The sequence below is a fragment of the Phytophthora ramorum genome, assembly GCF_020800215.1.
Source record: "Phytophthora ramorum isolate Pr-102 chromosome Unknown Phyram_PR-102_s0011, whole genome shotgun sequence".
Taxonomy (NCBI): Eukaryota; Oomycota; class Peronosporomycetes; order Peronosporales; family Peronosporaceae; genus Phytophthora; species Phytophthora ramorum.
In genome coordinates, this window is record NW_027150657.1 from 924,186 (window position 1) to 950,698 (window position 26,513).

The window sequence follows — 26,513 nt, forward strand, 5'->3', positions numbered from 1 at the left end:
TACTGCAGAGGGAGTGGTGTAGCAGCCGATTAAAGATTAATCGAGTCCGCTTTAGTCGAGAGATTCGAGTTCGATTAAGCCGCACGTGATTAGGCATGATATACTCCAGCTCATAGGTGAGTTGACAATGAGCTTGAGCAGGGCCGGCTGCTAATTCCTCAGTTAGTTTGTACCTCGGCAATTGCAGTGACCCCGAAGGTTGCAGCACAACCAAGTTTCTCAGCCGAGTGATATTGTCGAGGGTGGATGGTTAAACGACATGAATTACGCTGCCAACTCGATGCAGCGAGTGCATCGTGGTACAAGTTGTACGCACCGCAAGCCAAAGGGCTCAGTTCCATCCGGAGACTGAATAGCTGAGCCATGGCGATCACGCTACATTGAACTTTGCACCAAACGAGAATCTTCAACGTACACGTGAAGATATCCTTTCTGGCGCCACGATCCGCCTCTAATCTGCTTAATCGATGGCCGTTTCCGACGCTGACGTGAAGCTCGTGGGTCAGTGACCTGCGTTCCCGTCGAAGTAGCAACAAGTTTGAAATGTGAGCTACCGGCATATCGACGGAACTCGGGGGCCAACGCATAGTCCCATGATAAGAAAAAGAGATCGCACTTTGCCGTCAATGCTCACTCTCGTCGCGAAGATGAATCTAAAGGTCGATCGCCAGTTAGAGCTCGAGCACGAGCGTTTTGCCAACACCACCGCGAGATTCGTGAAAGATATCATCCATGGACTTGCCAAGTGCATTTTCCTAGCAAAAGACGCCGATGAATCTTGAGGAAGGGTTCCGAAATTGGGCTCAGCAGTGCCGCGATTGTACATCCCCGCAAGGCAAGTCGCTGTCGAGTGCAACGACTCGTTCTCTCTTATCGGTAGTGGCAATGATGAACCATACGGGGTGAACACAAGCAGTGACACCCCGTAGATGTAGACCAGCACCGATAAGGTCAATCACTTCCCCTCACTTTCGAATTTGACTTCGAACAGCAACGTGCCTCCCCATTACAAGCTTGCAAGACCATGACCCACGACACCGACTACGGAAAGCTGCAGACTCCGATTGTGGACGATCGTCTCAGCTCGGTCAGTAAAGATCCACACGACGAAGCTACTGCCGAAGAAGAGTGTTACCAGAAGAAGACCCCAGTTGAGCAGGTCAAGTCGGGAATTATCTACGCGTTCGCGTCGCTTGCCGCCCTGTACTTCTTCATGGTCGCGGTCAAGTTCATCGGCGACGGCTTCACACTCGCCTTAGGGTGCGACACCAAGGGCGCATTCGACTTCGCCAACAACCCCGTGGCTGGTCTCATGATCGGTACGGTGGCCACAGCACTGCTGCACAGCTCTGGTACCGTGACCTCCATTGTGGTGGCACTCGTGGGCTCCGGTGGCATGACCATTCGTCAGGGTGTGTACGTGATCATGGGGGCCAACGTCGGCACTTGCGTGACCTGCATCATGGTGGCGTTCGGCCAAGTGGGCGACCGCACTCAGTTCCAGCGGGCCATGGCGGCTGCCACGGTACACGACATGTACAACATTTGGTCGGTGTTGGTGCTGTTTCCTATTGAGGTGCTTTTCCACCCACTGGAGAAGATGTCGGTGGCCATGTCGAACGCCAAGACAAGCAGCGGTGCGTTCAACAGTCCCGTGGACACGATCGTGAACCCGCTCACCCAGACGCTGCTGGTGGTCGACAAGAAGGCCATCTACAAGGTCGCCACGGGTGAGAGTCTGTGTACTGCTGGCCAGTCTTTTGTCAAGGGAGGCACCTTCGAGGGGTCCAGTCTGAGCGACGGCAGCATCGGCGCCATCACCGTCGTCATCGGCTTCTGCATTCTCGTCTGTGCGCTCCTAACGTTGGTGAAGATGCTGGCAAAGGTCTTCATGGGTCCCACGAAGCGCCTCATCTCGAAGCTGCTCAGCTACAACGGATACATCAACATCGTCGTGGGCACTCTGATCACGTTCGCGGTCCATTCATCCACTGTCGTCACCTCAACACTCACGCCGATGGCAGGCTTGGGTGTCGTGACACTGGAGCAAGTATACCCGCTGGTGATCGGAGCCAACTTGGGTACTACTGGCACAGCATTGCTCGCCTCGCTGGTAACTGGCAAGGCGGACTCTGTGGCGATCGCGCTTGTGCACTTTTGGTTCAACGTAATCGGCATCTTCCTCTTCTACCCGATCCCGATCACGCGCAAGCCCATTCTCGATTGTGCCCACTCGTTGGCGTTCGCCAGCGCATCATGGCCATTGGCAGCGGTGCTATTCCTCGTGGTGCTCTTCATCTTCACACCGGGAATTCTGCTTGGTCTGGTGTACATGTGCACGGCCGACAGTGTCGTGGCTCAAGTCTTCGGTTGGATCTTTACGGTCACCGTCGTGGTTGTACTCGCTGGACTTCTCTTGTGGTATCAAAAGAAGGGAGGTCGTCAGATGTGGCACGCATTCTTGGAGAAGAAGCGTCTTGAACGCGAGGGACATGAAGAGCCCAGCTCGTCAAACCTTCTCCATGACGCGGTGTAAATCGTCAGGGTCTCTCAGGCGGCTCACATTCAGACTTGTGTTTTCCCCTCTTCATTTTGCAGTAACCTCTTTTCCTTCAAATACACACGGAAAATACTTTCTTTTGTCTTCTCGTCATGGCCACTGCATATGGATTAACACAACCATGATCAGCGTGAGAATGATTCATTTGTAAAAAAACAGGTATCCGCCTAATTAACACTAGCCTCGCGAGCTGTTGTAGATGATGCCGGAGTGTGTTCCACCACAGCATTCGGGTTGTAGCCAGTCAGACTGCCCGAACGAAAGGCGCGGACATCCACATCAGTGAATCCTGAATAGCAATTGCACACGTCAGCACGCTGGACTTCAATACTCCTCTCTAAACTGTCGTACCGAGTCGCCGCAGTTCCGCGTCGATAGTCTCAAACTGCGCTACGGCTTTCTCCAATGCCTCATTGTCCAGTTCTGTAAGCATCCATACCCAGTGCAACAAACGTCAGATACAAAACAAGACAACGTATCCAAACATCAAACCCCACTCACCAACAGCAGCACGATTGCCCGCAAGGAAGCGCACGCGCATGCTCCTATGAGGCTCAAGCTGGATCAAACCCCGCACAAAATCCTCAGCTTTCTCCACTCGATGCAAGTGTTGCTACACAAAACAGCCACCAGTTCTCAGCACCAACCCAAAAAATCTCGAATCCATCGTCAACCTACATACCTGCGTCGCTTCCACCCCAAATTGCAATCTCGACCTCAGACACGGTGACGCCGCCGCGTTCCAATTGGGCAGTCCCAAGTATTTGGCCACATCCCGCACCTCCTGCTTCGTCAGTCCACTCAACGGACTCACCACATCAAATTCCGACGCCGCCACCAGCCCTGCAACAACAACAAAGAAGAAAACAATGTTCCCATCAGCCTCTCCTCTAAAAGGCATCCAAAATAAAATACCGACCAACTCGTGTCGGGTCCAACTGGTCGTCGGCATTTGTGCCATTATACAGCACGGGCTTCATCTTGAGCCGATCCCCGTCCCCAAAGTTGCTCTGCACCTCCTGCCACGCGAACGCCGCCACCTGGTTCAGCGTCTCGTACAGTGTTGTCTTGCAAAAATAGCAGCTCTTGCCCTCGTTGGCCACGTATCCGTCCAGTTCCCGCTCGCGCGTCTCGCACTCCCACAACGGGACGCCGATGTGCGCTGCCACGGCCCGCGCCTGCTGCAGCTGCACGGACGACAGCGCGGCCGAGCGCCCGATGCACGCGGCGCTGGTCTCGGGGAAGGCGCTGAAAACAAGCGCGGCCGCCAGCGACGAGTCCACGCCCCCCGAGAAGGCCACTACGTTGTTCACCGGCAGCAACTTGCCAGAGGGGGCGCGGGCCCCGCGCGTCGCCACGATCCGCAACAATTGATCAACTTTTGACGCTAATTGCATTCTCGTGGTAAATAACAAAGTGGCGTAGTTTTAGAAAAAGTCGGTGCCATTTAGCTTGGCTCTGTACCTGTAGAATGGCGGCATTCGGGTACGTGCTGGACCGCAGCGTGGGGCTTCCAAGCCGCGACTACCGCGACCGTTTCCACGCTCGCCAGTCGACGCAGCTGCTGAAGCATGTGCCGTCCACCGGCAACTTCATTTTCCGCCAGGGGATGCGCGTCTGGAGTTTGGCGCTCGACCCAGCGGAGCAGCGCTACTTGTTGGTGGGGACGTCCCAGTCGCAGCTTCTGCTGTTTGATCTACAAGCGCTGGACGACGCCGACGCGCAGCCAAATCCTATCTACCATACCGCTACCCCTCTCGAACCTATTTGTGCAGTTGGAGCTAGAGCTGAAGCTTCGAGTTTGTGTCTGCAGTTCGGGATTTCGATGGTCGACTGGTACTTTGACGCCGGCATGTGCATCACCAGCTCACTGGATGAACACGTGAAAGTGTGGGACGCTGAGACTTTTTCGTGTGTGAGCACGTTGCCGCTGCGGGGTAAAGTTTTCGCAGCTAAATTTTCTCCGGTGAGCGCCACGCACGCGTTAATCGCAGCTGCCACTTCAAAAGGGGAGGTGAGACTCGTGGACATGGAGAGTGGCGCGACGGCGCACAGTCTGTTGGGCCACAAAGATGAAGTTTGGACGCTCGATTGGGCCCCGTCAAGTGAATTTTTGCTGGCGTCTGGGTCGAGAGATGGAGAAATTCGACTTTGGGATGTTCGCCGATCCGGAGCGACGGCCTGTTTGTTGTGCCTGAGCCATGAAGGCAAGGCCAATGTACCGGGCAGATCGAGTTTGTATACGAATGTGAAAATAGAGAAACCAATGTCGCTGTCGACAGCAGCAACTTCAAGGAAGAGACGACGGGTGGGCGGGGCATCGGAGGCGCAAGCGAGAGACCGAGATCGAGATCGTAGAAGAGTGGATAGTCATCACGAGAGGATGCGGGCTTCGGATCATAGACAAAAACGGAATGACCCTCATGCGGCAGCTTCGAGCTCGTTGGCAGTTGCGCACAATGGAGGAGTGACGAGTTTGGCGTATACCCCGGACGGACGGTTCTTGTTGAGTAATGGTATGGATGAAAAGTTGCGCTTGTGGAATGCTACGACCGGTGAACATCAATTTATGAACTATGAAGGGGTGCAAAGAACGCAGCCTCGTGCTGCGAGGAATGTGCAGATGGCTGTGGTGCAGGAGGGAGGGGCTTGGGAGAGTACGATGGTGTTTGTTCCGAACGGATCAGAGGGAGCGCTGTCCTCTTATCGTGTTTTCGGAGACAGTGGGAAGCCCATAGATCGTGTCACAGCTCACTATCAACAAGTCACTGCCTGCATCTACCGGAAGACTACGCGTGAGCTGTATTCTGCAGGAGAAGATGGGCTTATCATGATGTGGAAGCCCCCTCCCGTCGATTTATATCCAGAAGTTCCTGGCGATGACCCTGACGTACAAAATGACGAATCCAAGGCGTTTGCCGGTGCTGCTACTGGCGATGAAGATGCCTGGAGTGACGATGATGACGAGGAAACAGGAAGGGGTCATCAATTCATCCCGCCCATTTTGCGCGACGTATGAATACTTCATACTATTCGAATGGATTCACATCATCGACACCCCATTATCGCCACACGTCTTACGATCCATTTCACCGTATTGGCCATATATCATGTAATCTATCGATTGCGTCTCTCGTGCTGGGATTAGCCACACCCGAGGGGGAACTCCGCAACTTGCTTTGAGAGTCGTGGATACCCTCAATACTTCAATAGCGCATACAAAATAGGCCACGGATTTGTGTGGGACACAATAGACTCGTATTCTTAGAGGTGACAGCTCGGACGCTATCATTGTCACCTTGAAGCAGGCTTCAACGTGACCGAGGGGCTTCCTTTAACTTCTGGCGGTATTTATCATGTCCGCAGGTGCCTCTGGTGGAGGTTCGCTACTGCGCGCGACAGACTTCTTTGGCAAAACTGATGCTGGTGGTGTGGAGAAGTTCAAGACAGTGGCATTTCGAGCTCTTCACGAACAGAAACTCGAGGAAGAACTACAACAAACGAAACAGGAGAATGAACGCTTGAAAGAGGATAAAGCCAACGTGACACGAGACTTGCACGAACTGCAAGCGTCCTTCGACGCAAATATCGATGACCGAGAGCGCGTTCTGGCCTTCAAATCCAAACGCATTGAAGAACTACACAGCAAGCTCCGAGAGTATGAGGCTATCAACAATTCCTTGCTTCAGACAATTAATGGTAGCGGCACTGTTGACGCCGATGGCATCAATCCTCAAGGCAATACCAGCGCTGGGGTCACGAGCAATTCTGCTTCAGAGCCGGTGGGGACGGAATCGGAAACTCGAGCTAGAATGATGACTCTGATCAGCGCTGGGAGGCCGCTCTTCCACGCGCTCGATACTTGCAAAGAGCAAGAGTACAAACAACTCTATGATGAGTCTCAACGACAGTGCGCGAACTTGATACAAACTGCACTCGAAAACGAAGCCGTTGTGCGTGAAACGCGGCTCGCAAAATTCAACAAGTTGGATAGTGACGCGCAAATCAAGCAGCTTCAGCAGCACTTGTCGGCAATGGCGCTGGAGAAAGATGAGCTCGGGCACCATTTAGAGCGAAAATTGATTCTAGAAAACGACCGTCTCCGCCGTGAGAAAGAGGCGGAGCTTCAGGCTTTTCACGATACGATGCGCACACAGATGCGAATGCAGCTGGACGTCACCACGCAACGGACTGTCGAAGAAAATGAACGAGTGCAGCTCGAGCTGAGGTATCAGAGCTCGCAGCTTGAGAGGATGATAAAGCAAATCGATGAATTACGCGCTGAAAATAAGCGCACGAAGCAGGAGATGCACGTGTTTGAGGAAATGAACGCTGGACTAAGCAAGAAACTCAAGTTCTACGAGCAACTTTTCGCGAAGATGCAACAGAAGGATGAACTTCGATCAAAGCAGGTGGACAACCAGACTCCAAGGACACCGCAGTCACCACTGGGACCGCCCTCATCGCGACGAACACCGCGAAAGCCACCACTACCTGCGCTATCTACAATCCACCACTCCAAGCCTACCTCACCGGAAACCCCGTCGTTGTATGGCCTTGGATCACCTCATGGCTCCTGCTTCTCACCTGACGTTGACAGTTTCCAGAGCGTTAGATCTCCCGACTTCGAGCCTGATACAAATGATCCACAGAGTCCGTACCCGCTTAATGCCATCACAGACGTTCTTGAAAAACATCTACAAAGTCGTGAGTTTACGAAGAAGCAAGTGGTGGCCGTTCTACGATATCACCAAGACCAGTATCACCGCCGCGAGAGTGTAAGTTGTGTCGCCTGTTCAATGCTAGTGCAGCAACATTATTTGGACACTGACGTCTTGCTTTCGCTTGTTCGTATGCAGCCCAAGCTGGTTCGTGATGCAGCCCGTCTAGGTACCACCCTCGTCCTCAAGAAGAAGCTTATGCTATCAAAATCTTGTTACTCCCCAAGAAGCTACGGGCGCAAAATAAGAGAGCCACCGGTAGGTTTCTTCCATTCTATCTGTTGTTGAGCATAGAAATTCACCACTCGATACGTTCTAGATGACGCTGGATACACTGATCAAGCAGAAAGTTGCCGCTGCTTCCTCTCTAGGTGAAGATAGCAACAACGCAAGGGATCCGACCATCGATGAAGAGCAGCAGCAAATACTAAACGCGTTGCTACTCCCCGATCTGTCAAAGAATAAAGCGCCAAGCAGGCGACCACCACCCTTGATAAACCGAGATCCAACGGAGATGTGGAAGTCTTCTGCACATCGAAGCCGGAATGGAATCACTTCGGAGCTATTAGCAAATGACCCCCCTGCCACAGCAAGATTTTGATCAATGCCTTCATGTAGAAGATAGACGAAAACCAGGGAAATACTAAGAATCGGAGAGCGTCTCGCTCACTGCAAGCTTCCTATGCAAATGATAAAGATATTTGAGGAGAGAACCGTCCTCTTCGGTCAGATGCAGACCGCCACTCACAAAAGCCAAAATCCTGTCACATTCGTCGGTCTTCGAGACGGTGATGAACTGGGCTTCATTCTCCGATCTACCTTCGGCCCGCGTGCATTGAAGTGAGTTAGCAATTTGGCATGACCCAATATCCACGCCTAAAGTTTCTTCCTTTGCCATCTTTGAAGGCGGGACACTCGTGCCGTACATCAGAGTCATCAACTCACCAACTTCCTCTGTGGGCTTCCCAGAATTCAGCAGTTTCAGCATCTGCTGTCGACGTTCAATACCCATCGCTAGCGACTTCATCTGGGCGTCGATTCAAGTCACCAAGCCGTACATAAGCGTCAGGATTTCTTTTATCTCTTCGTTCGAGTTGCCAGCGCTGATAAATTGCATTATCAACTCACGGCGGCCAGCTGACTCATCTGTGACTGCAGCTGCAATGCTTAACGGATCGACCGTCTGCGTAATGCATTCGTTTGAGTTCGGCATGCGCTGTTCCAGCAAAATCCAGGATTGCCCCTCATTCCATTGACAAAGGGAGCTCCTTTATTCGGCACGTCTACAGTAGCTCCATACAGATTCATCATAATGAAGGGAGAGCACTCGAATAAAGAACAGCAAGCTCCATTGCGGATGGAAGAGTTTAAATTTCAACGGAGCTGAAATACCATCATTTGCTTGAAGCCGGGAGAATAATCTATTGATTGATTGACCTAGATTGGACAGGCCTCCTTCTCCGCCAAAACGCAGCCGTCCTACAAGGTCTATAATGGCACCTGAACCTTGTCATTCATGAACACTTCGGTCTTGATGGCCACGATGGACGAGAGTTGCCTGCGGTCGGTCTCTTTCCATAAGGTATAGTTCTGCTTAGCTATGTTGTGAATGGCGCTGAACTCGGACGCGAATATAACTTGTGCGACCGTATCGTAGAAAGGAAGTACGATGAACTCGAAGAAACCAACTTGGTTCTGTACAAACACAGCACGAATATGTTAGCGGTGGGGGATTCAAGTTATTTCGTGGGAAAGAGTAACCATACCATTGCGCTTGTTCTTCAAGTGTCGGTCCATGGCCAGCAGTTTATCCACCTTGCGCTCCAGTCGTCGGTCTCTGTTTTTGCCCTGAAGCTCCTCGGCCACTGACCGCGACGAAACTTGCTGCGGCAGTCACGAGCACAGCCACAAACAGGATTTCAGAGGCCTGAAACATGAGTGCAAAAAACCTCTGGGAAGAGCGCGATGAGCGCCCGCTCCTTGGTTCGCCAAGGCAGATCGCGCAGCTGAGACGCCGACTGCAACGCACCCACACACACAGGTGAGATGCACGGTCACATTCTGAAGCAGATAGAGCAGCGATATGGCGCGTACCAGCCGCTCCATTCCCGGCAGCGCCGCCAGCTCCTGCTGCAGGCGGTCCATTTCGCAACGTTTCAGAGTGACGGTCGCGGATGTTGCAGTCATTATGATGGGCTTGGCGAAAAAGTGTACACCACACTAATGTACACCACACCAACTCTAGAGTGGGAAACTTCAACAAGAGTGACCTTCATTCTGATGGACCGATCGGAGTTTGAAAAGCCACACAACAAAATTATCCAGAGGCTTATTGAGGGTATTGAGGGTTACCGATTTGGTATCGGTTATTGACCGTGAACCGGTTAGCCCGAACCGGTCCAATCCGAACCCACGCCGATTACGCCACCGACGATTACGCCACTGTCGATTACGCCACCTGTGGGTACAAGATTGTAGGTACAAGATGGGCTTCGACGTGGCGCTCTCTGATTGGCTGAAGTAACTCAGTATCCAGTAAAGAATCAAGTAGTGTGTATCCAGTAGGTCTAGAGTAGTGAGAAAGCTAGCGAGCTAAAGACCTCAATCAATCACTTTTGAATATTCATTCTACCCCTCAAGTGGTTTCCAGTCTTCGCTCTGGTCTCGACCAGAGTGCTGCCCTCCCTCCTCTCCGTCAAGCTTCACGGTGCCCAAGATCCATACCTTCCATCAGTCTGAACGTGGGTTCTTCTAACCTACTTTCAAGTTACTTGAACATCATTTTCAGGTTCCAATTTCCTTGAATGCAGATACTTCAAACTCACGCTCAGGGTTCTTCAACTTGGGCATTTTGCTGAAACCAGTGTGTACGACGTCACAGTACAGGATAGTCTTGAGCACGTACAATACATGCGTTCAGATATTGCACTATGAGGGCCACACGCATTTCTTCAACGGGCTTTTCGTTTGTCTGGCGTCCGGTGACTATGGTGCACTCCGGATACGCGGATGTTCACACGCTCAGGCTTTAGGCAAGGCAGGACACCATATGTGATGCGTTCACATAGGCATTTTCAACTCCATTGGGTTAACCCGCTTGAGGACGGGGTTGATTCAGACATATATCCAAATTCAGGATGTTTGAAGCCGAATCTGATCTTCCAAATCTGGGGGGGAGGGGGGGGGGGGGCATATTAAAACCTGACCGCATCCGCTTCGCGGAACACAGCCGAACTCCACGTTCAAAATGCGCAATGTACATAACCAGTACTCATCATTTTCAGTAGCCAATCAAATACCAGCATATATTCACGTCACTAGTTACCCATTGATTCCAATCGAGAAATTGCACTCAGTCTCGTGTCAATCGATCCAACCAAGTTGACTCTCCACTTGGCGCGGTAGATTAATCAGTGACTGCAAGCTGATAGGACAGTCAAGGATTTGTTGCGAGGGCCTGTTAACCCTGAGTATGAGGAAATACAGCCTCCGTGGCCACTAGATGACCAGAAATATTATGTAATGGCCTACAAGTTGATGTGGTCAAGCAGCTGGCGTTATCTTGCTCTCGTCAGCGCTGTACATGTTGACGTAGCTCCAACCCAACACGGATTCTATGATCTGTCAGAAGTCCTTGTGACATGGTCCATTCCGAGCTCAAGTCGGATCCAAGTCACTACTGCGTGTGTAGTCAGGTTCAACCTGACTACACACGCTGCGTCTCCATGGCTCCACCATCTCAACGTCGACCTCGTCCTCGAGGCCAGATAGCGTTCCCATCGACGATGCTGATTCGCCTTCACTGCAAAATCGGCCTCAGAACGTTTTCCTCAAGCGGCTACCACCCAGTCACACCTGTCATTCGCTGCGAGCGTGCGAGCGTTGCTGTCGAGATCACCCAGCTTGACAACGACATCACCAGGCACATCACGCACGGGATCACCCGCGGGTAGGATCGACAGGCATGAAGCGCGGAAGAAATTGTTCGTCGCTCCTGAATCCAGGAGCGCGCGGAGTGGTCGTCGGGCACCGGCGACATAAAGGCTGACAATAATCAGCCTCGAGTCGCCACTAGCAGTGGCGGCATTAAAGTGTGCATAGAGCACAGGGGGGCTAGGAGGTCGGGCTGCCGCCGGGGGACCCGGATCTCCGTTCCAGCCAGTAGGTCGCCCCGCACCGACTGGCCCCGTCCGTTTTTTGGCTGTGCGGCCGGAATCCTTTCGTCGGGCGTGACGTGCTTCATGTGGGCGAGGATCGGAGCTGGCGCGCGGCACACCGCCGCGCGATGACCAGGCTTTCCGCAGCGGAAACAATTCAGCGAGAGGTCATTCTGACCACCGCGGCCTCTCCCAGAAGACGACCACCGTCGGTTCTGCGAAGAATCGATCGCATCGATCTCCATTGGCTCGGGTACCGACACCCGAGTCTGCGCAGGCATCGTCTTGGCGTATAACGACGTCACCAGGTAGTCCTCGCGTAGCGCGAGAGCGAAGGCTTCTTCCAACGTGGCAGGCTCGGCGCGCGTGAGACAGTACCGCGTCATACCTTCACACATACCAAACACAAAGACATGGACTTGGGAAGCCATGTCGATCGGCTTCGTGACGATACACGATGCAAGGTGTCGCGTTCTCTGGACGTAGTCTCGCATGGCCATCTTGCCTTGCTTTAGGGCGAAGAATGTAGCTCGAACGCGCGACTCATCTTGCGGTGGTTCGAAGGCGAGACGCAGGTCGCTCTGGAGTGCCTCCAGAGTCGGGAACGCGTACTGGTCGACGACAAGTTTGCCGAGAGCCCATTCTTTGGCCTTTCCGGATAAACGGGATAGCAGGAAGTTCACCTTGGCTGATTGCGCCTCGATTAGCCTCGAGGCGATCGCGATGTCGATCTCTCTGAACCAGCGATTCAGAGGTAGGCGATCAGGACCCTCGCCAGAATAGGAGGATGTCTCCATCTTGACGGCATTGTTCCTGGACGCATGCGAGGGAGTTGATACTCGCCGTTTTGCTTCGGCGAGCTCACTGTCCATGAACTCTTGGATGGCTTGGCGCTGTTGGTCGGGGGTCGCTGAGCTCAGCAGCGACGTGACGACGGTTTCTCCGGACACCGCCGCGAGGCGGTGCAACGCTTGCCACTCGATAGACGTGAGATGGGGGAAGGCCGCGTGTTCCAGGGTCATCACTGGAGGTCCGGCGGGCTGGTCTTCACTCATCTCGAACTTAGTCATGGGAAGGACTACGAAGTGCTACCAGGTGCAACGGGCCAGGTGAGTGCCCGTCACTAGCTTACACTTAGCGGTGAGGAAGCGTCCAATAAGCTCAGGTATACTGAGACCAAGTGTTTAGTCTAGGGTAAAACCAACTCTGGTTTATTATTGGGACCGGGGCGGGTGGCCCTCGGATCCATGTGAACCACTCAAATGCAGGTTGACACCTGATTGGTCGAAATGGGTCTGGCTCCCCACTTTCAACCAATCGCAGGATGACAACGAGGCACACGCTAGCCGCGTGCGTTTGTCCCTACTTTGTAGATCTACCTATATAGATCTACCTACATATATAAATGGGAGGGGCCCATTACAATGTAAGCAATGACTAGAATTTTGGACCACTTAGCCAATTCGGTTTATTGTATAAGGGGTACCCCTCAAACAACAACACCTGCGTTGTTAGCACAAACACCTTGCTACCCCACACGCCAGGAACGGTATATATAAAGCGCAGCGCCAGAGCTTACAAGTGGAGTGAGTTGCGCGCACAAGTGTGGGTGGCCGGATTGTTTTGGCCTTGTGGTGTATTCTCGGGTCCGAATATCATAACTTCCAACACAGCAATGCGGGGGCCAACCCGCACGGAATTACTAGCCGAATGATATAATGTGCCCCCTTGGAAGATTGGAAAGTGAGGGACGGAGAAAAACCATGAGTCTGATGCTAACCAGCTCGTTCTCCTCTAGCTGAGCGCCCAGATAGACAGATTGTCGTATGCAGTAGCCACCAGCCAGACAGCCTGATAATGTGCGGGAAAAGACCTTTTACCCCCTAAAGTGTACCTAATTACCTAAAAGTTGCATATCGTAACTTACCGTTGTTTATCATACACTGACCGTTAATTACCTAGAATACGTTAGATTGGTGTTCCTAACATCATATTGGAATTGTTCCAAAACCGTAATTTGTTAGCCCTCGGTGATTATTTGTGAGCCCATTCAGCCTTCAGAAATAGCATTCTCATCTTCGTGACCTTGTCTGCGTTGTCCCTGCCCCCTGTATAGCCTATCTGCGCTGTTGATGCCCTGCTAACGTGTTTCATGCCTCACCAATCAACACCGCGTTCTCAAATAGTCTCCCCACTCGCTTCAAGCCCCGCAACGTTCCGCTTAACCTCTCAAGCTTCCGCTTCTCGCCTCTCGTGCTGCTACACATATTGAAGCCGCAACGAACAATGGAACTCCAAGGCTCCCGATACTACTACAAGAACAAGAACTGTAACGGAACTCGCTACTACGTGTGCAGCAAGAACAAGGCCTGTGGATGCAAGGCGTGGCTGATTGTGCGGCCGAGTACATCGGACGGTGAGATCTGTGAGATCGTCTCTACGGGCGAGCACACACGTACTCGTGTGACAGCTCAAGAGATCGACGCGCGAGCGGAGATGCGTGAGATGATCGGAGCGCATGCACTAGAGGATGACCGACTTCCTCCTTCTCGTATTTGGACCAACGCCCGTGACAAGATGGTGCGTAAGTATGGTGAGTCGACGCACGGTTTTCGCCAAGACAGAGGCTGTAACCCTGATCAAGAGACTACGCAGAGACGCCACAGTAGGTGACATTTTTCGCGCGATTGAAAAAGAAAGGGTTCGTACTGTGTCGGTAACGGACCAGCGAACCTTTCTCCAGTTCAACATGCCATACACGATCAACCAACAGTACCGGCGAATGTTTGGCTTCGCTCATCCAGAGCTCATGCGGTTAATGAGGTACGAAGGTGTCACCTTCTTCGTCGACGGAACTTTCAAGGTGACCCCAAGGCCGTTTAAGCAGAAGCTCATCGTAATCATATACGATCAAGCACATGACCTCTGCATCCTGATGTTCTACGTGCTCCTGGATGCTAAAGATGACTGGGGTTACTACCATGCTTTCCAGTGGATCCACGTTTAATGCAACCAGCCGTGCGTGCCGTCAGCTGTTCTGTGTGACTTCGAGGCGGCACTCCAGCATGGCGTTCGGGACCATTTTTCGTCCGCCTTAATTGTTGAATGCCTGTTCCAGCGCTGCGTCGTAAAATAATTTCGCTTGGGATCCCAGCTGATCATCCTGGAAGCCTAGACACACTGACTGTGGTGCCGGAGGATCTCATTCTTTGCAAGGGGGTTCCCTTTGTGGTTCAGCGTTTGTACGCCCAGCTCGACATCCGCGGAGCCAAGACAAAGTGGGACAAGTTCTGGACGTACCTCAAGAATACGTGGACGATTCTGTACAAGCCCAGCTGCTGGAACATCTCCGCTACGGCCGAAGATCAAGCTTCACTGGTGAAGCAAACGAACAATCCGCTCGAAGCTTACAACAGAGTGTTGGCGAATTGTTTTGGCACGACACACCCGCCGCTGCTGCTGTCTTTCATCAACGAGATCAAGGTTGAGTCTGTTCGATACTTTACAGCGTCTGCACAACATCCGCCTAGGTCGAGTTGATGAAGTTTAAGCTGAACCAAACGTAGAATACCTTCCAGTTCCGGATTTCGACTGAACACGGGCATGAAGGACCTCAGACTATCACGCCGTAATCTAGGTAGAAATTTGACTACAGAACGTGCGTATTTAAACTTTCAATCCATTAGTTGTGCTGTTATTTCCGATGACTACTTGAGGTGCACACTCACTACAAGATATATGTGGTGTAGGGAAACTCATATTTTTGGTAGACCACCCATTCTGGCTCAGCTTAGTACGTCGTACCTAATCGGAGTTCGCACCTAAAAGGGCGAACTCGGCGAAGCGGTCGGACTCGGCGAGCACCATGACTCAGCGACTCAGCGAGCGTATTCCATTTGGGAGTTATTCCAAGTGGGAGAGGATAAATCAGGAATCGGAGCGAAGGGTCGGCCGAGATCCATAACGACCCGACTCGGCGAAGATCAACTAGGAAGCTGAGCGAAGAGTCGCTGGGAGATCTATAACGACTCCATTTCATTAGGTATTCGTATAGGATAAGATAGGAGACCAAAAAGGGGGAGCCCGAAGGGACTCCTCGAAGACACAGAGATAACAAAACAGAGCAGAATCTTCTAAGTCCAAGAACAGCGTATACTTTCCGGTAAGTCCCTGCGTGGGCTGGATTATGTCTGCCGTCGTTCCCCGAGAGGCATAGCTTGTAGGGGAATCGACTGGTAGCGCCGAGAGATCAAGGTCGGCCCGGGGTGGGCACTTCTCGCTACCAGCGAAGACAAACCTCGTCGAATCGACGAGTCGGTGGGTCTGCACAACCCAGGACACCGCAATCTTCTAGCTGAGCGCACTCTGCGCTCGATGATCTGTAAAAGCGCTAGCGCGCCGACGTCCATCCTTTGGTGGAGGTCTTAGGGTTTGCGGAACGGAAGCTGTCCCGCTCAGGCGAGCTTCTGGAGTTTGGATTGGTACTCAGCGAGAACAGGGCCTCAACTGGACCCGGCTGGGCCGCAAAGGGAACCAACAGAACCCTGCGCAAGCCCAACAACGCTGACCTGACTCGGCGAATCGTTGTGTTGTTGTGTGGAAGCCGCACTAACGAAGTTTTTGTGAATGACAACACCACATATAACTTTAAAAATGAGAAAAATATCAATTTGCAAAATGTAATGCCATGCCGGGTGGTGAGTCCAGAGCCAAATCCTAAGCTTTCACCCGTGAACGCACAGTAGGTTCCCTACGTTTCGCAGAGTTGACTACATGCTCACTACATCGTAGCAAAGGTAATATTAGCCTATGTACTTTGTCTGTAAAGTTATACAAATGTTTGTACCTGGCCGCGTCATCGATCACCACAGATGACAAAAAGAGGAATACCTATATTTACCTAATTCCCTCTTCCTAAATAGCAATTGTTGTGAGGCAAATCAAGGTCGTAATTATTAGTCCAGTAAATTACACTGAATTCGTAATTTATCGTTAGGTACTTTAGGTACTATTTTGAGGCAAGACAATTCGACGCCGAACGTACACATGCATCAACATCACAGGAAACATGCAGTTGGCACCACTAAATCCTTATGCAGCTCAGTCATGGCCGTTACTGGCATAACAGCTCACCCATTGTCCACGACTGGTGGCCGTCGGACACATCCGGGTCATCTGTGATAGACATCACTCGACGACTGAGCCACCGGCTCAGCGCCAGATCTGGATATCTCTTAGCAACGAAGTTCCGCTGCGGTGATTCCAACTTGAAAGCACAGAATCCACTACTGGCCTTGAGTGTAGTAGGTTTGGGATCAGTATGCATAGATCAAAGAGAAATTCGAGAGTGGCAACTCGCTCAAAGCGGCCATGGAGAAATCCGAAAGGTCCGAAGTAGCTGAAGCATGGACGGCCTTAGATACTGGCAAGGAGTTCAGCACCTTGACATCATTCGTGCTCGGCTTGGCTTCGATTCTGTTGTGTCTCACACGTTGACTTCAAAATGAAAAGTGATTGATTCTGCAAAGGCAGTGCTTCTGCTACTTGTACTCGGATCCCTACCACGAACCTTCTGTACCTGCCTCTACACACGTAAACATGCATCTTCAGCGAGCGAGCTCACAGCTCCTCGCCTGCCACGTCGACGCAAATGCCTTGTCGACGCCTCCCGCGGCTCGCGTCGCTCCACGTCCTCAGCCGCGTCACTGCCACGTCACTGCCACGTAATTCCCGACTGCCACGTCACTGCCACGTAGGTTCTGAAAGCCACGTAGCCGCTTGCTGGGCTCCGCTGTGGCGCCTCACGCCGCCGCGGGGTTCAGCCTGCCGTGTGGTGTGGACCACCGGCAACACTTCCCTCTTGGAAAATGGGTTACAGCCGAATAGCGAGTGCTTTTGCTAAGCGCTTGACCTCTGGCACGCCTGCACGATCACGGACGAACGCCCGCACCAACACCGGAACATCGGCGAAAAGCGAGACCGCCGGCTCCCATGAGTCCTCGAGCGCATCAAGACCTCGCCAATGAACGAGCAGCTGGAACTGCTTGGTCGCGGCGTCGTACCGAGCGTCGAGTAGCTTCTCCACGACGTGCCCTTCGCTGTTGTGGGCGATATGCTGCAACAGGTCTTCAGAGACGTCGAGAGACGAATCCGCGTAAAATTTTAGTCTACTCGCGTGGACTTCGCGCCTGTCGCCAGTAAGCATGTTCTCAATGACAAAGATCCAATTGGAAACAGTGTCGACCACCTTTGCCGGCCCGCTCCATCGAACGCTTAACTTGGTCCGTGTGTTGGCCCATACATCCGCATATAGAACGAAATCTCCGATCGCGAATTGAGCCATCACGGCGGAGTCACGAGCATCCTTGGCCCGCCGGCCACGAGCTCGTGTCTTGGTGTTCTGAACAGCTATGGCCTTGTGCATGTTCTCCAAAGACTGCTGCAATTTGGCTATATTCGCCTGCTGCACCCCACGAATGGCTTCCAAAGTCGTGAATTCCACCGGCCCTGGCACCGGAATTGCGTCCAGCGGGGACACCGCCGGCAGACCAGTCATTGCAGTAACAGGCGCATTTCCACCTAGAGCCTCGGAGGGGAGTGATTAAGTGCCATTTGCACCACCTTCACGATGCGCGGTCAGTCTTTCTGCGGCATCCGCCACTCTGAGAGAAGAGCTCGAAAACAGCGCAGGGTGTCTCGCATGACAACCTCGACCGTACCATTTGCCCATGGTGATCGGGCGGTGGTAAAATGATGGTGCGCTCCCAGCCCGTGCTGTAGCGATTTGATCACCTCGTTTTTGAAGTGAGTCCCCTGATCGCTGACCCAAGAGTGACAGACTCCAAAAACAGAAAACCAGGCCAGCAATTCCTCGTATGTGACTTCGGCCGTTGCTTCAGAACAAGGGTGTAGCCACACGAACTTCGAAGCGTCATCTTTGATGACCAAGATGTAGAGATCACCCGTGTGGGCAGGACTCATATACAAATAGTCCCAGTGCAGCAATTGATTAGGTTTCTCAGCATGAAGAGCTTCTCCAAGCGGACGAGGTACTGGCGGACTGTCGCGTGTGCTCGCGCAGTGCAGACACTGACGCACGAAGAAAGTGATGTCGTTCTCCATATCGCTCCACACAAATCGGCTCTTCAAAGAATCGACGGTTGTCCTCACACCACGACGGCCGGCTGCAGCAAAATGACCGACGATGCAAAGTCACATTTGCAGCGGACCGGCTGCTGCTGGAATCCAGATAGCACCGCGCTCGGTGCGCCACACACCATCATCACCAACTACCAGTTCTTGCTCAGTAACGATCTCTGGTTCTTGTTCCGTCGCTGCCTTCTGAGCGACCAGGATCTCATTCATACTTGGCCATTCAAAACTCTCATCCAACATGGGTGAAAGTGGCATAGGCACTTGGCGGATCGCGCAGATAGAAAAAGTAGTCGACCCCCATCTTGATAGTAAATCCGCCCATACATTGGCTTCGCCACTGATGTCATGGATCTCATAGTCGTAAGCCATGAGCAGCATAGCCCATCTGTCGAGTTTTTCCGCAGTATACTTCGGGACAGCGGACAACACACTGGACGGGTTGAAAATGAATCGCAGGTTCCGGTGGTCCGTGTAAAGCGCAAACCCACCCGGACGGTGCAGCAAGTAATCGGCTCGCCTACACGTTTCCACGATAGCGAATGCCTCTTTTTCCACAATAGCCCATCGGCGCGCTGCGCTTGAGAATGTTCCACTCAGAAACATGAGGGGGGAATGCTGCTGCTCGGCGAGCTCTCGGTTCAAGTGCTCGTATGGAACCTGCGTGATAACCGCCCCCCAGTGCAGCTCCGAAGCGTCCGCAAAAACGGAGAGACGTTGGCTGTCATCGGGCTGCGCCAGCTGCACCGCGTCACCCAACGCTTTCTTGCATGTGTCGAGGCACATCTGGTGCTCATCGTTCCAGCCCATTTCGGCTAAGCGAGCTTTCGCAGCCAGACGCCTCGTGCGGCCACCCACTTTTTGATAGACCTCTTCCATGAGATCCATCAGGGGTTGCATGAGCTTGTTGTAGCCTGGTATCGACTGGCGCATCCAATTAAGCGCACATACGAATTGCTGTAGTTCTTGACCCGTAGCAGGTGCGGGCATCGCCTGCAGCGCTTGGATCCTTTCCGGGTCGTGCTTGACGCCGTTACCCGATACGATGCGGCCACACCACCGTGCCTCCAGCAGGAAAAACGAACATTTTAGCGGGTTCAGCTTCAAACCCTTGGTCTCGCAGACATTGAGTACAGCTTCGAGCAGTGTGAAAATCCCGTCTTCCGTGGCGTGATATCCCAACAGGTCGTCAAGCCAGATGAGTAACCCTTTGTACAGGAACTCGGCGAACATTTCTTGCACTGTTGCTTGGCAGTAGGCGACGCTGTCGCTTCCACCCATAAGAACTCGAGTCGGAGTAACTACTCCCATGTCGGTGAGGAACGAGAACAGCTCCTGGCTGCTCAGCGACAACAGGAACTGCCAATAGCCTTTGAAAAAGTCCAACAGGAAATAGTAGCGGGAGCCATACAGGTACCCCAAAATCACTTCCAGCATTGGCATGGGCCACAGGATCCGCAGCGTCTGCGTGTTCACTCTTCGCACATCGATGGTCATGCGAAACGGATCTGGTCCCTTCTTGTTCACGATCAGCGGCGGCGAACACCACTTACTGCGCGGGTTCCGATACACCATTCCTGCCGCAACTAGTTCCTCCACGTGCTGGCGCATAAACTCTCGGTGCTCTGGTGGGTATCGCCGGGCTTTGCAGCGAACTGGGACTGCGTCTGGCTTGAGAGCCACTTCGAGAGGCGGCATGTCCACGGGTGGGTCATTGCCCAGCTTCAGTCGGAACGTGTCCACTTTCTTCCACAAAAGCTTCTCAAGTCGCTTCAGGTACTTCACACTGGCACCTTTAGCCTCTGCCTCTTGTATCTTCTTGAGGAGGGCGTCCCAGACTTCCTTCTGCTCTGCTTCCAAATCTCGATCCCTAGCAATAGTCGGGAAGCAAGCCTGATCCTCGTCCGGATAAAACGAAGCTTCTTCGGGCGCCGTAGTTAGGCGGTCCGAACGGGCTGCCACGGCCATCACATGGCGTAGCCCTCCTTCTACTCCAGCTGTCACATCCTCCATGTCCATCACACTGTTCAGCGCCCGAGCCTTTGCCAAGATCTCCACCGGATCGTAGCCTAGCTTTCGCATCAAGGGTCGACTCAGCAGAACGTCGCCCTTGCCAGCAGGCAATTCTTCGGGCGAAATCCAGCAAACCACATTAGTGAGCAGAAGTTTTCCGGCAGGGGTGTTGACAGCGAGATTTAACTTCACCTCCTGCGTAATGATAACCACTGCCCCACCAAATCCTTCGGCTTTGACTCGCGCATCCAGATTGCGAATTGGCAGCCATTGCTTTGCCATTTTCAGTCGGTTGACGAGAGATTCCGCCACAATAGAGTACTCTGTACCTGTGTCTGGCGTAATGTGACCTGCGACCGTGCCGTTGATCTCGCAGGCTATGGTCGGCTTGTCTTGGTCGAGTTGGCTTCCGACTGGACGTGCTGTAGGCAAACTGGTCACCGCTCCGACCCCCTCCTTGCGTCTCTCACGCACCAATTCCAATGCTTCTTCGCGTGTTACCTGGGGGCACTGGAACACCAAGTGATTCTTGTCGCCGCACTTGTAGCACTTCTTCTCCTGCTGCGGACTGGCATGCTTCGTGTCAGATCCCAACTTGACGGGTGGCACCTGCGGCGCCGGACGAGGCGGCATCGGGCCGTTCTTCTGCCCGTGCCCGCTTCGCTGCTTCTTCGAGGTTCCATCTCGCTGGCTCCCGGACTTCCCTGGAGTACTGGCGGGGTTTCCACTCGTGCCTGTCCGACTCGAAACCGCCTGATCGGGCAGTGCTGTTTCAAACAAGCACAACGCCTGTACCTTTGGGGTCAGCCAGTTAATGAACGCCTGGACCGATTTCTTTAAGGGCTTGTTGGCGTTTTTCTTCAGCTCTGTGAAGACCGTCTACTTCAGCGCCTGAGGCTGAAGCGCGTTGCACAAGTATTTCACCGCCAGCTTCGGCTCTTCCAATGGGAAGTCGTCCATGTCTTCAGTGTCCAGGATCGAGTGAAAATCTGCAAGCAGCCTCGTCACGCGAGACTCGGCATCCGACAGCTTCGTATTCATGGTGAGACTGCGCATCGCTGCTGCGAGTCTTGCGTAGTCTCTGGTGTCGCTCTTCCTCCCTTTCAGGAAGTAGACCTTCCACATTTCTTCTGTCACTTCCAGCTCGGGGCGTTGCAGCTCGTAGTCACAAATGCGCAGGAGTGTCTTGTGCTCGATACAGGAGCTGAGTGGCATCAGGCGTAGTTGTCCGAGCTTTGTCCCTGCATTTAACGACCGAATCCTGCGCTCGTACACCAAGTAGCTGTCCATGAACGCCTTCTTCTCCTGCCGAGAGCTGCCCTTATACACGGGTGGGGTTGGCGTGTTCGTCCCCATAGCGAAGGTTAGGTGCTGGGCACTTTCACTGCGAGGCGTTACTCCCTCCCCGCTATGACCCTCCCCCCCACCGCTGTGACCATCCTCGGTGGTATCTTCCATCTTCACGTCATCAGCTTCGTCGGGAGGGGGCTGGGCAAACCAGCCCCATCGAACTTGTCCTCGAGGCGAACTTGGGTGATGCACCACGTCCCTCAGCGTTTCAATCTCTTGCGCTTGGTGGCCTACCTTCTCGGAGGCCTCACGGAGAATTGAGGTGTGCGCAGCCATCTGCTGCTTCTGCTGTTCCATCTGCGCCCTCAGCGCGTCATACTCCCCCTTGAGCTGCAGCTGGTTCTCAAACTGCTCTTGCAGATAACCAGAAAACCGCTGCACCATCTCTTCCTGTTGATCGTGGAACTTCTTCAGCTGCTCGAACGTGAGCTGTTGCACGGCTGCAGACTGTTGCGCCAGTGCAGCGACTGCGGCGTCCTGCCGCTGCCGCTCTTCATCTTCTTCAAGCGCTTGCCGCATGGACGCGACCGACGCGCGCCGTGACAGCGTTTCCTCTTCCGCACTTGAGTCGTCCTCATCGACTGAGGTACGACGACTTCTCACGGGAGATGCCATACCGTGGCTTGACTCCTACTAAAGAATTCTTTGTTGTGTCTCACACGTTGACTTCAAAATGAAAAGTGATTGATTCTGCAAAGGCAGTGCTTCTGCTACTTGTACTCGGATCCCTACCACGAACCTTCTGTACCTGCCTCTACACACGTAAACATGCATCTTCAGCGAGCGAGCTCACAGCTCCTCGCCTGCCACGTCGACGCAAATGCCTTGTCGACGCCTCCCGCGGCTCGCGTCGCTCCATGTCCTCAGCCGCGTCACTGCCACGTCACTGCCACGTAGGTTCTGAAAGCCACGTAGCCGCTTGCTGGGCTCCGCTGTGGCGCCTCACGCCGCCGCGGGGTTCAGCCTGCCGTGTGGTGTGGACCACCGGCAACAGATTCCTCCCGGCACACACACTGCTGACGGCGATTTCAGTGCCCTCAAAAGGGTAAAAGCTCACACAGTGGCTCATTGATCAACTATGCATTGGAGGGGCAGCTTCATGCGAGGCAGTTCTTTTGCGTAGTTCCTCTCGCCGACGAGATCGCCATTTCGCATTAGTGAAATCGAGGCGTCAGTTAGGCTTTACTATCGCGTACTTAATCCACTGCATACTAAAAACAACATTAATGCATCTGCCTAATTTGCCTATTCAGTCAGTCTTCCATGGTGTGCTGTTTGAGGTGCCGATTTGGCGTTCGACCCCGAGCCCAAACGAATAGCATCTAGGTATGTTAGGCAGGGTGCCTCGTCGTAAGAGGCCTGATTCATGTGTGCTGATATCGGCATTTCCTCCAGCGCCAGAGAATATTTGTGTCGTCGAGCCATGCTCCGAAATGATTCCACGTGACGAAGGTAGCACCCACGACGAATGCTACTCCACTTGAGATGACTATGGACCGAGCGGCTTACTAAAGACGAAGCATCTATGTATAAGCTTTATACAACACTAATCTCTTGAAAAAAAGACTCTGGTCGAGCGCTCTTCCATGGCGGACTATTCCTCTTCGTCGCCTGAGTCGTCTTCGCCAGGATGCGCCACAGTTCCCTCAACAGATGCGTCGAGCGCACCCTGCACCATAGCCCACAAGTCTGTGCTCAAACCTTCTAATGGTATGCCCACGAGCCCTTGGTTAATACCCATAAACAAGTCGCTCAGAGACTGCAAGAGCACAGACCGGTGACCAGCATGGGTTGTCAACACCGTTTTGTCTTTGAACAGAAAGTTTTGTACCGTGCGTCGGCCAATTTCTTCCACGCTGAGCCACCACTGCGTTTGGTCTCCATTCCCGGCCTCGGACGCTCGGGCCTCTCTCCATCTTTGCGAGGCACGTTCCCTCGAACTTTCGTATCTTGGATCCGCGTACTCCTCATTCTTTGGCGCAGGGCCACCACTGGGTTTGGTCTCCTTTATTGCAGCCGCGTACTCGTGCAGCTCGCGCAGCTCGCGCACTGTGTCGTCGCCCATTCGCACCCTGTCGAAGTCGTTGGCGCACTGTTTGTAGACCGTGTGGTTGGTTCTTCGCACCTCTTTCAACGAGCCGCCTGATCTTGCATCCGCTGCAACCTTGTCCGCTTGATCTTGGACGTCGTAAAGTACCCCATACACGAAGAATTCGCTCACTTCCTCCGGAATAGTAATATTGGCGTCCACGTATCCGACCCACGCGCGAACGTTGCCCTCGCCCCAGAATGTGTGTACGCTCTCTTGATGCTCTCTCACGAAGACGCTCATAAATTCCAACACTTCGTGGATACTCATCGCGTGGTGGTGCTGGTCGCTTGGTGGCTGGGTGGCTCGGTCGCTTGAGACGTGCGTGGCAAATCACAAACTGGTGAACATCGTTGTAAAGCGGGTCAATCCAGGTGGCGATTGGATGGTCTTCTGGACCAGAAGACCAGAATCTGGTGGCCAGGTTGAGTGCGGGACGACCATCACTCATTCTGTGATCAGCTTTTCTGCAATGTGGGTATACGAACAGCAGGCGGGCTAGTGAAACGTCTGGTGCGAGGACCAACACTAGCGGATGATGTGTTTTCCTGACGAATGAAGGCAGTTGACACTAATTGCGACGGACAAGACCAGTCGTTCCACCAGACAAGACTCAAGAGGAGTAAACTGCCGGAGTTTTGGCCAGCCGTTCAGCGACTCGCGTCCTCTCAGGCAGAGCTCTCGTCGGACGGCGCCATTGCGTACGGAGGCTACACGGACTGCATCCGCGTCATGCACGAGTACACCTTCAAGATCCCTGACAACATTTGTCGGACGTGGTCGCACCGCTGTTATGCGCCGGAACCACCGTGCACGCCGTTCAAGGAGTTGGACATCAAGCTCGGCGACCGCGTCGGCATCGGGGGTATCAGCGGCCTTGACCACCTGGGCATCCAGTTTGTCAAGATCATGGGCCGTTGTGGGATTCTTGCATTCGTCGAAACAGGGAGCAGGAGATTGTTCAGAGCATTCAGATCAAAGTTAACAGCGAGATTGTGGCCGCGGTACCCATCATGCCCAAAGCCGTCATTAATAACAACGAGTCATGCTTCCGAGAGCTTGTTTTGGTGCACGGTAGCAAGCTGAAGTAGTACTTCAGCACAGCTGCGTGTAGTAGGTTTGGGATCAGTACGTATAGATCAAAGAGAAATTCGAGAGTGGCAACTCGCTCAAAGCGGCCATGGAGAAATCCGAAAGGTCCGAAGTAGCTGAAGCTTGGACGGCCTTAGATACTGGCAAGGAGTTCAGCACCTTGACATCATTCGTGCTCGGCTTGGCTTCGATTCCTCCCGGCACACACACTGCTGAAGGCGATTTCAGTGCCCTCAAAAGGGTAAAAGCTCACACAGTGGCTCATTGATCAACTATGCATTGGAGGGGCAGCTTCATGCGAGGCAGTTCTTTTGCGTAGTTCCTCTCGCCGACGAGATCGCCATTTCGCATTAGTGAAATCGAGGCGTCAGTTAGGCTTTACTATCGCGTACTTAATCCACTGCATACTAAAAACAACATTAATGCATCTGCCTAATTTGCCTTTCAGTCAGTCTTCCATGGTGTGCTGTTTGAGGTGCCGATTTGGCGTTCGACCCCGAGCCCAAACGAATAGCATCTAGGTATGTTAGGCAGGGTGCCTCGTCGTAAGAGGCCTGATTCATGTGTGCTGATATCGGCATTTCCTCCAGCGCCAGAGAATATTTGTGTCAGTACAAAGAGCGCGTGGCAGCGGCGAAACGACGTCGAGGGGCGATAGACCTCGACGGCAGAACCAGGAACGGAGCCCACAACTGGCGGAAGGGCTTGCACTACTCGAATGGAAACGCATCCGGCGAGTTGTGGGCCTCAATCAGTGGGGAGAACAACTACTACTGCGCCTCAAGCTCAGAGCACTCTCGATGTTTGACAGGCGACACGACAAGATCGGCTGCCCACATGAATCCTGTGTACACTTGCTGGACGTGGATCTGGAACACGTCTTCTGGGGATGCCCAGCGACGCGAAAATTACGGAGGCGCCTACTCCAGCCATGGCGACAACTCGGACTGACAGACGACAGACTGCAGCAGGAGGTATTCGGGATGGTAACTCACGCAAATACCGGCAGGCGTATGGGGCAGCATGGCTACAGTCCAACGGGAAGTGATGGACTTGCGCCCTCATATTGCGGAGGAGGTGGCTTTGCTCGTTGAGAGCAGCTGGCGTATTGGGGTGGCCATCTATCTCCACGCAGCTTGGCGGTGGCGGGTCAACCACTTTGACGAGTCGAACAACATCACGGAAGGACACCACGTGGCACTCCTTAACAAGCCGCTGCGAGAGGGTTACAATACTGTCCAGGCACGTGTCCTACGTCAGCTCTTCACCGACGACCACGGAAGCGGAACACCTAGGGCTCCTCATGGGACTCAAGGCGTGCGAGAAGAAGCGGTACTGGCCGCTATGGGTGGTGAGCACGAACAAGATGCTGATTGCAC

At 53.2% G+C, this 26,513-nt stretch overlaps 8 protein-coding genes across 8 annotated transcripts; 4 read left to right on the top strand and 4 right to left on the bottom strand.

Moving 5' to 3' along the window:
- Positions 1-1,024: 1,024 nt before the first annotated feature.
- KRP23_11122 (Sodium-dependent phosphate transport protein 2A) lies at positions 1,025-2,536 on the top strand (the record flags this gene model as incomplete). Its single annotated transcript, XM_067881644.1, has 1 exon — positions 1,025-2,536. One exon carries the CDS (start codon positions 1,025-1,027, stop codon positions 2,534-2,536), a length of 1,512 nt encoding a protein of 503 aa, XP_067740934.1.
- A 191-nt stretch (positions 2,537-2,727) lies between these two features.
- On the bottom strand, positions 2,728-3,957 carry KRP23_11123 (uncharacterized protein; the record flags this gene model as incomplete). The annotated part of the gene is made up of 5 exons (XM_067881645.1): positions 2,728-2,849; positions 2,912-2,983; positions 3,062-3,173; positions 3,243-3,403; positions 3,480-3,957. 5 exons carry the CDS (start codon positions 3,955-3,957, stop codon positions 2,728-2,730), a joined length of 945 nt encoding a protein of 314 aa, XP_067740935.1.
- Positions 3,958-4,031: 74 nt separating this feature from the next.
- Positions 4,032-5,579, top strand: KRP23_11124 (WD repeat-containing protein ATCSA-1; the record flags this gene model as incomplete). Its single annotated transcript, XM_067881646.1, has 1 exon — positions 4,032-5,579. One exon carries the CDS (start codon positions 4,032-4,034, stop codon positions 5,577-5,579), a length of 1,548 nt encoding a protein of 515 aa, XP_067740936.1.
- Positions 5,580-5,916: 337 nt separating this feature from the next.
- On the top strand, positions 5,917-7,882 carry KRP23_11125 (uncharacterized protein; the record flags this gene model as incomplete). Its single annotated transcript, XM_067881647.1, has 3 exons — positions 5,917-7,338; positions 7,420-7,539; positions 7,601-7,882. The coding sequence occupies 3 exons, from the start codon at positions 5,917-5,919 to the stop codon at positions 7,880-7,882; spliced, it is 1,824 nt and encodes a 607-aa protein (XP_067740937.1).
- A 993-nt stretch (positions 7,883-8,875) lies between these two features.
- On the bottom strand, positions 8,876-9,468 carry KRP23_11126 (uncharacterized protein; the record flags this gene model as incomplete). The annotated part of the gene is made up of 4 exons (XM_067881648.1): positions 8,876-8,976; positions 9,048-9,165; positions 9,231-9,299; positions 9,376-9,468. The coding sequence occupies 4 exons, from the start codon at positions 9,466-9,468 to the stop codon at positions 8,876-8,878; spliced, it is 381 nt and encodes a 126-aa protein (XP_067740938.1).
- Positions 9,469-13,724: 4,256 nt separating this feature from the next.
- On the top strand, positions 13,725-14,445 carry KRP23_11127 (uncharacterized protein; the record flags this gene model as incomplete). Its single annotated transcript, XM_067881649.1, has 2 exons — positions 13,725-14,031; positions 14,108-14,445. The coding sequence occupies 2 exons, from the start codon at positions 13,725-13,727 to the stop codon at positions 14,443-14,445; spliced, it is 645 nt and encodes a 214-aa protein (XP_067740939.1).
- A 6,082-nt stretch (positions 14,446-20,527) lies between these two features.
- On the bottom strand, positions 20,528-21,236 carry KRP23_11128 (uncharacterized protein; the record flags this gene model as incomplete). The annotated part of the gene is made up of 2 exons (XM_067881650.1): positions 20,528-20,545; positions 20,613-21,236. The coding sequence occupies 2 exons, from the start codon at positions 21,234-21,236 to the stop codon at positions 20,528-20,530; spliced, it is 642 nt and encodes a 213-aa protein (XP_067740940.1).
- Positions 21,237-23,547: 2,311 nt separating this feature from the next.
- On the bottom strand, positions 23,548-24,312 carry KRP23_11129 (uncharacterized protein; the record flags this gene model as incomplete). Its single annotated transcript, XM_067881651.1, has 1 exon — positions 23,548-24,312. One exon carries the CDS (start codon positions 24,310-24,312, stop codon positions 23,548-23,550), a length of 765 nt encoding a protein of 254 aa, XP_067740941.1.
- Positions 24,313-26,513: the final 2,201 nt, after the last annotated feature.